Source organism: Halyomorpha halys, unplaced genomic scaffold (genome assembly GCF_000696795.3).
Source record: "Halyomorpha halys isolate HHAL.00 unplaced genomic scaffold, Hhal_1.1 Scaffold332.1, whole genome shotgun sequence".
In the NCBI taxonomy this organism is placed as follows: domain Eukaryota; kingdom Metazoa; phylum Arthropoda; class Insecta; order Hemiptera; family Pentatomidae; genus Halyomorpha; species Halyomorpha halys.
The window spans coordinates 1544350-1558994 of record NW_027108633.1 but is presented as its reverse complement, the minus strand read 5'-3'; the positions used below and the strand labels follow the sequence as shown (position 1 = coordinate 1558994).

The 14645-nt window shown below is 31.3% G+C and overlaps 1 protein-coding gene across 2 annotated transcripts in view; it reads right to left on the bottom strand.

Annotated features, from left to right (window-relative positions):
• The window catches only part of LOC106681383 (protein-L-histidine N-pros-methyltransferase), a 282441-nt gene that overhangs the window by 200628 nt on the left and 67168 nt on the right, over window positions 1-14645 (bottom strand). For both annotated transcript variants that reach the window (XM_067046942.1, XM_067046941.1), the window contains exon 3: window positions 3645-3835. In XM_067046942.1, coding sequence (XP_066903043.1) covers window positions 3645-3835 — 191 coding nt within the window. The remainder of the gene's footprint in view (window positions 1-3644; window positions 3836-14645) is intronic.

Here is a 14645-nt window from a genome sequence, read left to right as displayed (position 1 = left end):
ATAAATAAATAAATAAAATTTTATTTATTTTTTTTTTACAAAAAAACTGTGCCTAAAAAATTGTAAGGTTGAGAATAGAGAAATAATAAGGATACAACTAATCAGACAACGTTTAGGTAATTCTGGCATTAGGACTGAAAAAAAAAAATTGGCACATTACTCCAAAATATTTCAATGCACACTGTACAAGTAAAACCTGGAGTCCGCGTCCGGAGTAGAGGGGTTTCGTAATAGGGGAGTCCAGATATATTAAATATGTACCTTGTTGGCCAGGACCTTAATGAAATTTACCAGTTGATCCCTGTTTCCGTTATACAGAGGTGTCCGCTAAGAGAAGTTTCACTGTATAAACCAGTCCATAAAGTGCGAGCCAAGATTGGTGAAAATATCCTTCCTAAGAAGGAGGGAGCCGAGAGAAGAATGGCCCATGAGCAATATAGACTAAGCAGTAAAGACTAACTAATGCATGAGATTGGAGAGGAAGGCTGGGGATTGGCTCCTGATAGGCGTGTACCTTCCACTGCTCGTGCCCTCTTAGCGCCACGGTGCATCAGCTTGCTGTGATCCATCTCATGATCCACTCATTACTTTGCTAATTGAATGTACTTCTTCCCAGGGGGCATCACTCCTCTCTCACCAACTCCGGTTTGATAGGGTTGGCCCGTCTTCCATGGCAGCAATATAACTGCCAAGTACGTCGGTTAAATGCTGTCCTGCGCAGTTTTAAAATTATAAAGATTCCATTGCAGGGGGATAGTCCGGGTGGCGGCCAATGAAAATATTAAAATAGTATTGGGAGGTAAAATAAATAAACGTTTTTACTGGTGATTTCAATAAAAACTTCAGGTTCTTGTAAATATTTTTAATCAAATATATATGACCCATTTGATCATATATACATTTTATATAAAATGTAATAACATGTTGCCATCTTTTATGTCATTTTTTAATTCTGTCCTCCCAGAACTTCTCAGATTTTTGCGCAATGAACTCCTCTATGTGCGTTTTGCAATCCTCGAACGAATTAAAGTGTTTCTCGTTAAAAGAGTTATGAAGCCCCCGCAATAAGTGAAAATCTGTTGGGGCGAGGTCTGGTGAATAGAGTTGATGGGGGATCACATCCCAGCTAAATTCCAATAATTTCTGTTGGGTCTGCAAAGACACGTGCGGACGGGCGTTATCGTGATGGGAAACCATGCGCAAATGATTTGAGACACTTATATGAGATATGTTAAGCGTTTCTGCGATATCCCATGTCGTAGAGTGAGGGTTGTCTGTGACCAGTGTTGACTTGGTCATCAACAGCAGAAGGACGACCCGAGCCCTTTGCGTCTTCTAAGTCAAAATTTCTAGTTCTGAACCGAGCCGTTGAAACTCCTTGATTCAATCAATTACATCGGTTTTTACAAATCTTGTATCTGGGTTCGAGTTGTAAATATTTTTTCCACGTAACTAATAAAAGAAAAATTGTATTATCAGATAATCCAATTTTTATTTTACATTGTTTTGTTTTTCTCAAATTCGTTCTCTCAAATTTCAATTATTAATATATTGGGTTATTTGTCATTTTCAGGAAAAAATGAAATTAAGATAAGTTAAAGCACGAAAAATAAATTGATGATAAAAATTTATTTTAAAACACGAACAATAAAATACAAATGATAAATGAATTTCTTCACTACTAAGTCCCATTTTATTGATATTATTTCGCGAAAAAAAACCCACTTCCTAAATTGTACCTATAATCACTCAAACCGTAATCGAGAGCTGAAAATGCTTTTCAAATACTGATTTCACTTGCTAAAATATTGATTAATTATTAGGACAAAAAAAGAGCTTAGACAGATCATGTAACAATAAATGAAGCCAACATAATTTTAATTTTATGCCAGTTTGGATACTTGAACTTCGGATCATCGGCGTTCAATAGCATTTATATTGCAGTAGAAATCATGGAAAGGATATTCACTATTTTTCTAGGAATATTTTTGGTAAATCCGAAATTAAATAAAAGTTAAACTCTTATTTATTAATACTCTTATACTAGCTTAAACTCTTTTATAAAAAACTTAAATAAAAGTTTTTACTTTGCAATTAAAAGAAATTATTTTTAAAACTGTTAAAATAAAACTTATTGTAAAGGTCTCTGTTTTCCGATTCTCATACCAATTTAATATACATACAAACTGTTTACGAAATTTCAAATTAAAAAGCCTAAAATAGCCCAATAGAAATAGGATATCAGTATCTAAGGATATGTACATATAAAATATTTATATACTGAAAAGCCTTGTAAATATATAACTAGTGGAGTAGGAAAAAAAAAATGAATAAAATATAATATTTTTGTGAATAAAATCGAAGGACAAAAAAATAAATAAATAAATAGTGAAAACTTTATTACGGTCGTCAATCCCTGTTGCTTGATAATGTCTGCAAGAAATAGGACTGAACACTTTATAGGTTATTATTTTACAAGATAATTAGAATTGTGAAGAATTAATAGTCATACAAAATACGGGTTATTCCTATTTGTATTTAATTATGTCAATGCAGCAATCCGTTAAGCAATTCTTTATTGAAGTAAATATTAGTTTTTGTTTTTTTTATCAATGATTAAACCAGACCTCTGGATGGGGCCTCCCACTCGTATCTTATAAATACTTATAACTCAGTTAGTTATTGATTCAATATGACGCGTGGGATTTCCTGCTAGAACCTCTAATTAATACTTCTAATCATCCGGAACGCTACCCCATCTATCTTCTAGTAGAGGAAATGCTTGGCAAAAAGCAATGTGACTTTCTAAAAAGCGCTTGATCCGCTTTGAAGAAGCCATCCCTGAAGACTACGCAGTATAAATACAAATTAATACCTCAAGTATCCAGAGCTGACACTGACGGCTGAGACCACCCCTCAACAGCGGACAAAAACAGTTGTAAACTCCTATATCCGCTCTAATCGAGACGTTTTGGCTGACCATTCCTTTATAGGGTACATCTTCTTTTTTCTCTTCCAAGATTGATGACAGCTCCTCAAAGGCGGGGCTACAGATTTATAATGACAAGGTTTTGAAATGCCCCCGACTACCTTCGTCTCGGGAATTGTTTTTTTTTTCATTACTTAATTCTTTTTTGGAACTCTTGCCGCTTAATATACAGATATAATGTTTTATTTTTGACATTAACAATGATATATTTGTTTAAAAAAAAATATTTTAAACCATTGATAGCAGAAAGAAAAGAATAAAATAAGAAAAAGGTTAATTTGTGTAAAATTACATTTTTAGAAAATAAAATTCAAAACGTCTATTAAAAAAAAAATGCTAACAAATATACAACTACTTACTTTTTGGAGAAGATGGTCGGGGAGTGCGGTCAGCAAAAAACAACATAAATAAACAAAAAAATATTTATTTATGCCGACATTTCAACCTGAGTTTCAGAAGGTTGGCAGGGCCAAGAAACTGCCAAAGCAGTTTTAGGTTAACACCCTGATGAAGACCTGAAACTCAGGTTGAAACGTCGGCATAAATAAATATTTTTTTGTTTATTTATGTTGTTTTTTGCTAACCGCACTCCCCGACCATCTTCTCCAATCAGTAATCTACGGTCTACTATCTACACCTCATTACAACTACTTACCCATTAATAGATGTCTGGGTCATGAAAAAGCTGCAAAAGAATTTCACCAGGGCATGGAAGATCTGAAGGAAGACATTGTTGGACAGGTTGCGAGAGTTATCCAAAAACTCTTCCGTTTCGTCATCAGGGCCCAATTCAACGAAACTGTTGGCAACTAAGGTAGGTACCTTGGATTTGTCAATGGCGTACCACTGAAACAAAGATATGAAAGATATTTCAAGATTTATTCAATCAAATTAATTTTTTATAAAGTTAATAAAGCAAGATAAAGAGAATACTTATAATATAAAACAAGTATTACAGTCAAGTGACCACACACCCCTAAATATGGCCTCCTTTCATAAATTAATAAACTAATTCTGATGATTAATGTATCCATAATTTAATTTAATTTAAAACATTATTAAATACTGTAGTATCAAATATATTTATTACCAAAAAGTTTTAGAATTAGAATTGTGTAAGGTCATACTTAAGGAGGGTTTGGTTAAACCTCATCTTTGGATTAAACAAATCTTATGATTATTATCATCAACGTTTTTCATTTCTTTATTTTTCAATTTTACTTACCTACACATGGAACGTATATTAAGGAAAAGTATTGGGATCGTGCAAAATTCATAATTTGAATTTTTGACAGAAATACACGTTTCAGGTTCCCAATAACCAAGTCTCGCAAAATGTGCGAACAGTCCAGCTCAAGAATAAAAGTTCTATGAAACTAAAATTACAAATTGGGTTGTTACCACTTCGTTATCTTTTGTTAACCTGTTGTATTTTTTTTCCATAATTTTATCCTTCCCTAGTCTATAGATTTATTTTTCGGAGATCACACAAATAGTGATAACTTTAACTCCAGTCCTCCAACATATACAAAATTTGGGGACATATATAGGATGGTAAGTGAAAGTTGTGTGATGAGCGCACCACACCAAATTTTTAATTCAATATTTGATGAACTGTTTAATTCATTCATTAATTAATGGATACTGTGGCCATTGAATGTTATTTATATTCGTCAAAAAATCATTCTGTCCTATCCAAAATGGACAAAAACAGATAAACATCCTAATACGCAAGTGCGAAATGTGCTCAGTTTTTTACTTCTTTTCAGTTGCTGCCAATTTTTATCACGAAGGAACGGTTTCACGATAATGATTATATTTGATTCTAAAATACATAACATTTTCTACGTTTTAATACTAAATTGTTCCATTTAAAACTATTAGTTTCCGAGATACAGTAAATCGTCAGCAAAGAAAAAAAAAAGGAAAAAGAGAGCAACTTCAGTCCAAAAAGTTTTCCAAAGAAAAAATTATGAAAGTTTTCGAATAATTACTCAGAAGTTCTGAATGTAAATTCCAAGTCTGCTACCACATCAGCATCTGTCAGGCTAGCAATCAAAATTTAATTACGTAATGTCCGGAACTTTTTTCAGTTTTTAATCTGAAAACTAATCATTTTCCAACGATGAGCAGCCCATACAAAGAACTAATGTTGAATTAAATTTTTGGTTAAGCTTCCATCCTAGTCCAGACATCGAAAGTTTCCAGAAAAATCATATAAAATGTTTTCTCAAACGATTCATGTCATTTTGGAAATTGCTGAGTCCGCTTCCCAGCTACAATAGGAAAAACTAACTTTTTTTTCACTTATAACTTGAGAGCTAAGAATTTTTTAAAGAATAACATTCAATAGAAACTTTATGCATACACATTTTCTTTAAAAACGCCAGTATTTTTACTTTACCGATTAAATATAAAAAAACGCATTATGTTGAAAATTATGCCTATTTCTATTTTTTACTAAAAGCTGTTCTTAAAAAAAAAAATCCTAGCAAAATGCTAAAAAGGATCCAAAACTTTTTGGTTTTTAAACCTCCGATAGACGGAAAAACCTGGAATTCAAATTCAGTACTCCATAAATATATAAACGTTAAGAAAAATACTTCTTTATTAAATAAATCAAAAATTTGTATCCTTTATTGTCTCAACACTTTTTATTTTTAACCAGTCCAACGTTTCGGGCATTTTAGCCATCCTCAAGGACATCTTCAATTATAATTTCTTCCTCACATTAATTTAAAGTTACTTTTGCAGGCTATTCTGCCCAGGTGTATTTCTTTTATTATTAGTTAAAAACCTATTTTTTTAAATTTAAAATCATAAATATTTAATTCTTCTTATATAAGATTATCCACAACAAATTCACTGCCATATAACAAACCATTTATTGTTATATGGTATAACCATAATAATATATATACCATAATAAATGGTTTGTTATATGGTAGTGAATTTGTCATGGATAATCTTATATAAGAAGAATTAAATATTTATGATTTTAAATTTTAAAAAATAGGCTTTTAACTAATAATAAAGGAAATGACCTGGGCAGAATAGCCTGCAAAAGTAACTTTAAATTAATGTGAGGAAGAAATTATAATTGAAGATGTCCTTGAGGATGGCTAAAATGGCCGAAACGTTGGACTGGTGAAAAATATAAAGTGTTGAGACTAAAAAGGATACAAATTTTTGATTTATTTAATAAATAATTACCTTGTCTCAAGAAATTGAAATAATATAATTAAAAATACTTCTATTAATAATGATTTTTTCCTGAAAATATCCTTTTCGAATCCAAGGTGTGGACCAAATTATAGACTTATTTTTTATTAATATTTTAATAATTTTAAAAAGGTAATAACTTTTCATTAGAATATTACTTCCTTAACTAAATGAATGAAAAGATTTTTAAAAAAAGAAGCTAAAACTGTTACTGAAGGTAGTAAATAAGAATTATAGGTATCAATAAACTGGTAAAGGAAGGCAGTCATTATATGGTTTACAAGGAATAAATAATTAAATTTGCACTCAAGGACGTTTAATTAGCACACATAATAAAAATATTCTAATTAATTGTTGTTGAACAAATAAAAAAAAATGAAAATAATTGGAAATCTTACCTCGTTCATTTATGATCATCTCAGGTCAGTAAAGTTTTGAAAACAATTATTTCCAGCAATAATGACCCATCCGTCGGTAATAAAACTGTCAACCGAAGCATTTCAACTTAACAAAAAAGGTTAAGGATACACCAACAAGAAAGGAATTAAAGAAACCATCAGAGCCGCACCTTCGATCCACCGCAGCAGTAAAACCTTGACGATTAATTGAAAATCTCTGAAGGCTGGATAATTCTAGCATTTACATAATTAAAACTGGATAAGGACCCAACACAGTCTCCTTCTAATTAGAATAAAATCGTTTAGAATTTCAAAGAGACCTGAGCGGAGGCCATCTGGGATCCTAGATTTCTAAATGTCTAGATGAGATTGCCAAGAGATTCGCAGATGCATGAGATAAGATTAACGGTGAGTTCATCGTGAAAGTCCCTTAGGATTGGTTCAATGCAAATAATATTAGCTTTGATGTTTTTCCCACAGCCTGACACAAATTCTGATTTATATAGATGCTAGTTGTTTAAAAGCATTTGTTGATTCAAGAGACTTTAGAAATTCCCCCCAAAAAAGGTAAGTTACATTAATAGTGTGCGTCGTAGGGAGCTATGTTTTTGTAATATGTGAGTGTCATGAAATTTTTGTTTCTTCACAATCAGACCCATAGTAATATTTTTCTAAAATAGGGATTTTCGTGATGTGGAACCCTTCCTCCAAAATTATTTAACATTAATACAAATATTGTTTTTATACTATAATACTCTACATAGCTATTGTACATCGCGCGCAAGTTAAACCATTTTTATTTCTGTTAAAGAAAAATGATATAATGCAAGCAAACAATTCTGTATGATTTTATTTTTACTTAGAAGGTACAAGTCCATACAACCCTCACCTAAAGTCAACAACCCAATTCTAATTTATTATGATTAGAAAAGAATTATGATCCTTTGGTATCCATCTGGACCAGTAATCCCCAAAGTGGGCGCTGCAGCGATTCACAGGGGCAGTGGTGGCCACAAGTGCGATGAATAACTACAAGTTGTCATGGTCAACAATATTACTACTGACGAAAATAGAACCGAGGATTACTAAATTAGTAGCAGCATTCCCGATTCATCCTTCTCATTAAGATGAGTTCGAATGTTTTAATCTTTTTTGTATTACATTCTACTCTGAGTTCAATAAATAGTTTCATAATTTCCAAGAACAATGTTTCTAATTTAAAACTTTCTCTGCTATATTTTACGAAAAAGGTAGAAACATTATATTTCTTATTAATTGCTATTAAATTTGTTTAAAAAAAAAAAAAACTTCCAGGGGCGCTAAGTAATATTATTCCTGGAAAGGGGGCGGAAGGACAAAAAAATAGAGCATACCTTCATATTTAAATCCAAAAGGGGAGCTACATTCAGTTAAATATATATATATGCCATGCATGCCTTTGAGGAACATTTGGCCTCTATATAGCTAGTACCTGTTTCTATAATATTGATTAACGGAAATATCCTCCATATCCTATCAGAAAAAACTTTTTTTCTATTTATATATTGAAATTTATAACTGTATTACATAAACATATACCTAATAAATGTTACATTATAATGAAATGACGCAGACTTGAGGAGAAACTACTTGGTACCACTCCAATAAAATTTCATCAGAGGGTCTCGAAGCCATATTTTGAGACGCCTCATAGTAGATCAATCACGTGAAATTATTATGTAAATAGATAAGAAGTTGTAATTATTTAAAAAAATTAGACAGGAAATAAAATTATAACCTAAATAGCTATAAAATTTAAAAACAAAAAATAATTAAAATAGGTTAAATAAGATCAGAATATAAAACAAACTCCATATTCCAATCCATTATCTAAAAAAAAAAACTTTTCCCACTTAAAGAAAAGAGTGAATTTGTATGCACATTTTTCTAGATTAACTTTAAACCATTGTTACTCGTATATACTTTGACCTTCCTCGTATGACTCGTTATTATGATGATAACAATAAAGTATAAATTTTCTTTAATAATAATTTGAAGGTAATACAAAGTCATTACGCAATCATGAATATCATTATCCTAATTCATTTTCTTATATCTCTAATTCGAATTGATCTAGTAATATCCGATTTGTACCATTTTGTATGTTTTGGTGATCTCTTATTACCACATAAATGCAAAGTAGATCCGTTGAGTTTCCTTCAAGCTACGAAAGATTTAAATGATTTATGTGGGGAAAAATATATAATGATAATTATTTTATAGAGAAAAGATATTTATTTTTTTTATCTTCAAATTTAAGGGTTTTAGGATGAAAACAGATAAGAAGTAGTTTTTAAGTTAAAAACAAATTGTGGTAGTCTTGGGTGGGTAATAAAAGTGAAACTTCTAGAAATAAAATAACGTATTAAAATTTTATTAATAGTAATTTTTATTAATTTTATTATATTGATCAAGCGTTCCTTATTATAACAACCCAGAAAATATTATATTAAATATTAATAATAACAAAAGAAGTTTTTTGTATATCGTAATAGGAGCTCATACTCCTCTTTAAGGATAGAGGAGCTTACTCAATCGGACTGGCACTGCCAGGATTCCAAAGCTCCTCTCATCTCCTACTCTTCTATCACGATATAACCATTTGTCTTCTAGAATTGACCTGGGTTGCCCCTACCCTATCACTTCCGTTTCATCTTTCCGTCACGAAATCAGTTTACCCCTGTATACATTCTTCTTGAATTGTAGAACGTTGGTAAAAAAGTTTCACTTCAAAAATAAATTTCAAGCGAAACTACATCATTTTTGAGCTTCTCAGTGGCTTAAGCTCATCAAAATTTCTCGAATGTATATATTTCTTATTATTCATAAAAAAAACAAAAAAAATAAAAAACAAACATGAATACACGTTTATTGAAAATAAGGCAAACAAATATTTAAAAACGTGTCAAGCAGAGATTAAAGAATTAGCACAAATAATAGTAATTAGGGGGTTGGTTTTGATTAGGGAATAAATAATGTTATTTTTATATGAAATGCTACCCCTAATGACGCTCGCTTCCTTTAATTTTGTCTTTTTAATGGGCCATGTTATTAGCAACAAAATTTAAGATCGAATTTCCTCCCCTCATAATTCCTGCACTAATTTGACTTTTAACATAGCCTAAAAAATTAAAAAAGAAATAACTCTAAAAGCAACTAAACGCTTATTACAAGGGAGAATGAGGCAGGAAACAATTCAGGAGTAATTGAAAAATAATCGGTAACAATAGGGATTGGGGTTAGTTAGCTACATTAAATAATAACCGCATTAATATTAAACAGGGGCTGAAGGGTGACAAAAAATTCAGAGCCACCCTTAGAAAACAGATGGTCAAATATAAACATGCTACAAGAAACAATAAAAAATACCTTTAAAAGGCATGAACAGGTTTTTTTTTTGTCGGGAGGGGTTGCTGTTAAACAATGCCTCCTAGTGTGACAAAAAAAAATCGATTTTTTTAGCCAACTGAACCGAAAACAGAAGAATAAAAAAAAAAAGGAACGACTATAATCATTTGGCATGCTCTACGGTTACCTATGTTTAGTCAATCGGCAACCCGTAGGCTTGGTCATGTAAAACCCTTCAATCGCTTAACCTATGGGGTGCGTATCACATTAACACGCCATGAAGTGTTTAAGTATTGAGTGCAGGATCAAGAACGAGGAAAATACTTTATTATATTATATAATTTTTTTTTTTCAATTCTATTTATTATTAATAATAGAAGATCGTTCAATGACCTATGTAATTAATGAAGGAAGATGACTCGGACCGTCAAAAAGGAACTCAAATAGTACAAAAGTATTTATAAAGCGCCAACCTTTCTCCCCACTATTCATGGCTTCCTCATAGCTAAAAACAAGACACAAAAATAAAAAAAATTAAAAATATTGAAAACAGTGTAAGTTTCAGCCGTGAAAAAGCCCTGCAAAGTGGGGCAAAACGAAAGCACTTAATAATTCTGTACTATTTGAGTTCCTTTTTGACCGTACTCTAACCATCTTCTTTGTAAATTAAAAATGCCATTCTTTAAATAAAATAATTTTTATCCAAGTTAAGTCTTAAAATACTCTTTATTAATTCATTATTAAGTCCAATGTTTCGACCAATCTACCCTATTAAATAACAGCAATACTAACAGCATATTATACATAATTGCTAATGAAAAACAACATTATTAACAATAAATTAGTACACTTTAAATATAAATCTACCAATCTAATATAAATCTCTTTTTTGAGGCTAGTTGTATTGTTTAAATAAAAGGATTTGTATTCAAGTTGTCTGAAAAAAACTCTTTATTATTTCTTTAAATTTCTAACTTTTCGACCAATCTGGCCATCTTCAAGGACAATCTATTGAATAACATTTTATTGTTATTGAACTAAACAATTGTTGGATGATAAAATGTATTAACACAGCAATTATATAAGAAAAAAAATATATACAAATAAAACAGCACTAGTGAAGCACGCACCTAAAAACCGATATAAATAAAGACAATAATACGTTCAAAATAAAAATTACTTGAGTCTTTTTTATATCAGAAAATATTAATTATACGGTGAATTTGAAAACATACACATGAAATTTTAAGCAAAATCAATTCATGAATAATATACTAAACTTTATCTTACTATTTACATTTAACTTCGATATGAATTCTGATAATAAAAGAAATAAAAATTTAGACCAAAATACTGTTTGAAATAAATAAATTATCCTGATTAAGGAAGGTTAAAAATATTGTGTGATAAGAGACTTATACTAGTGTTAAGTTAATCTGTAATTAATAGTCTTAAAACTTATTGGAAAAGTGAAAAAAATAGGTGATTATACATTAGCTAAGGCAAGCTTATTAATAAATAAATATGATTCCCTATAGTTTTTTTGTTTTCATTGGGTAATTTGACTGAAGTTAATGTCATGGGCAGAATAGCCTACAAAAGGTTTTTAAATTGTTAGTAAATAATACATCGCGAGAAGAGTATATAAATATCTGTCCAGATCCATGGATGGTCAATGTTCAGGTTCGACAGACATTGCATAAAGGCGTTGCAATCAAAAACCAGGCAAGTCCATATTTATTTATTTTTTAAAAAACAATTACTTTATTATCGCGATGTAAAAGGATTTCTTCCAAACTTTCAATAGCAATTACTTGCTCGTAAATATGAGGATTTCGTTACATTTGATTTTGTATCCCTTGGCAAAAGGTTGGAGACCCGGAACGCTATGAACTCTTTCCGGATGAATAGCTGAATACCGTTACCAGGGCTAAAAAAAAAATAAAAATATCTTTAACCTAATGTTTTTAATATTTCATAGATATTGATGTTTTTGACCTGGGCAGAATAGCCTGCATGAAGTTAGAGTTGTTTAAATTATATGGTTTCAAAGTTGTATTAAGGTAAGGTAAATTATAAATAATAATGTTAAGTAATTGAATTGTTTGTAGGATCATACATGTAATAGAAACTGTTTTGTAGTAGATTGTCCCTGAAGATGGTCAGATTGGCCGAAACGTCGGACTTGTAAGAGAAATAAAAGGTTTTGAGACTATTATGGATAGAATTTGAATTATTTATTATGAGGATTTCGTTACATTTGATTTTGTATCCCCTGGCAAAAGGTTGGAGACCTGGAATGCTATGAACTCTTCCCGGATGGATAGCTGAATACCGCTACCAGGGCTGCATTCGCCGTAAACAGAGGCCGGAGATGTACATAAGGCCTAAGATATATATAATTTGAACATGTTGCGTTGAGGATGGGATAGCATATTTAATTGAAGCAAGAATGGTATGTCAATGGGTTCCCTACCCCGGGCGGTCAGGAAGCCTCTGGTAGATCACGCGAGAACAATGCTATCTTTTCTGATTACGACACGGGATACGATGCACACGGCCTTTCGACAGCTTGCCTCCAAGCTGCTGGTGAAATGTGAGCCGAATTTCGTAAAGCATACTATCAATAAGTATAAAATACCAGCATTATATAGTTGGAAAGGTACTGATTTAAAACAAACAAGGTATACGCCACAGACAAGTACTTCATACTGTGCCGTTCCTCATTAATATCTTTCATCATCCTATTGTGAAGAAAGGTATCCAGCTCTAAGTATAAGGTTTTGTGTTACATATATAAAAAGAAGTTTAAGATTCTATCGTGAGGGTACAGATGGAAATTCATGCAACTGATTCAGGCTAATATTTGCGAGTTCGGTTCTCTTGCTACGCGAAACACTTTGTTCAAAAATGGAAACAATCCTCCAATACCGCTCCACCACAAGCTGGAAAAAGCTTCTGAGGGCCCAAAGTATATTTGTATGAACAAACACTTAGAGTCATTGCATATTTCCCTAAGAAGAATTTTAGTAATAATTTTGAAAAAACACTTTGAGGAGTTTCATATTACATAATTACTTTTACAAAACTGGAGGTGTTTTTCAGCTTATTCTGAGATAGATTTAAACTAAATAAATATATAAAAAACACTTAAAGTTTTTCAAAAAGAGGAAAATCCGTAATCCAGTAGATAAAAAAAAAGTGATTAATTTACGAAAAATAAACCTTTGCATTATTTAATCACTTAATAGACAACTTTATATAGTTTCAACAAATACAGATTCTACATGTTTTTTTTTTACAGAAAAAAGAAAAAAGAGACTCTTTATGAAAAGAGTCTCTCGTTGATTTAAAGAATCGAAGTTTAAACTATGAAAATAGCGAAAAAGAAACTTCAATTCAATACTTTTTCTGAGTTGATTCAGAATATATTTTACTGTATAATATTTATCGTAATTTATTCTTACATTTTTTGCAATGCTAAAATATGAATTATTGAACACTATTTATTGATATTTCGACCATTGTTTTCCAATATTACGAATTTCATGGCATCGACAATTTCAAAATTAGCGCCAGTTGTAAGCTATACCCTCACCTTAAAATTGGCGCCCATTTTGAAACGAGTAAATTTAATATTTAAAAACAAAGGTTGGCCTATCAATAGCTGGTGCTCTTACCCTACATTGATTATTTTCAGAATCCATTGTTAAGAGAAAACAATGTTTGCAACATTCAAAAAACTTTAATATATATCAAATTACAACTTCTACAGAAGTTTTTCTAATTTTCATAAATTTTCAGCCTGTCTATAGGGCACAAAATTGACATGGGTCGCCCCCACCATAAAAAAATCATTTATTTTGTTCTCATCTCTAATGGCATATGTGGTACTCTGTAGGCATAGTGTTGAAATAAACACACCTTGAATTAAACATTTAATTGCCTAAACTTGAAAAATGATTTTTTGTAGTTTTAACACTATAATCAATTATAAGCGATATATCGGCGGTCAAACATTGATAGTATAAAAAAAGATATGATGAAACAATAAAGGCATACACTACAAAGGCGCGAGAGGTGACCGGGGTTGCCTAACGACTGATAGCTGAAACCTATTGTGATCTCGAAATAAATGTGAAACGCTTATCATAAAAATTTGCATAAATCGTGTTCACCTTCCCCCGCCGGATTTAATTTTCACGTGAGCCTCTAATAAGGCCAGAGGTCAGCCTATCACCCAGGGCGGCGAGGGTGGCCCAACAGTGTCTGTATCGTCCTGTAGTGAGCTTATCCTGCTATCCATGCAGACTTTATCTGCGGTAGTTCGAAGACCAAAGGAGCAGATGAGAGTAAAGATTGAAATAACACAGCAAAAGGATACATTCATTCCAAGTAAATATGTCAACAATGGACTACTAGATAAACGAGTGTAATTAATCGTAAGATGAAGGAAAAAGGTGCAGAAAAAAGAAAAACAAAACATATCAATAACTAACTTTCGCCCTACATTTTAGGTCTTCATCGAGACTAAATGAGATGATATACAAATTGTACATTCGTATGATAATAAGACCATACGAATGTACAAAGAACATTAAAAAAAAAATAAATGAAGTAAACTAAAAGAATATAAATATATTATTGTA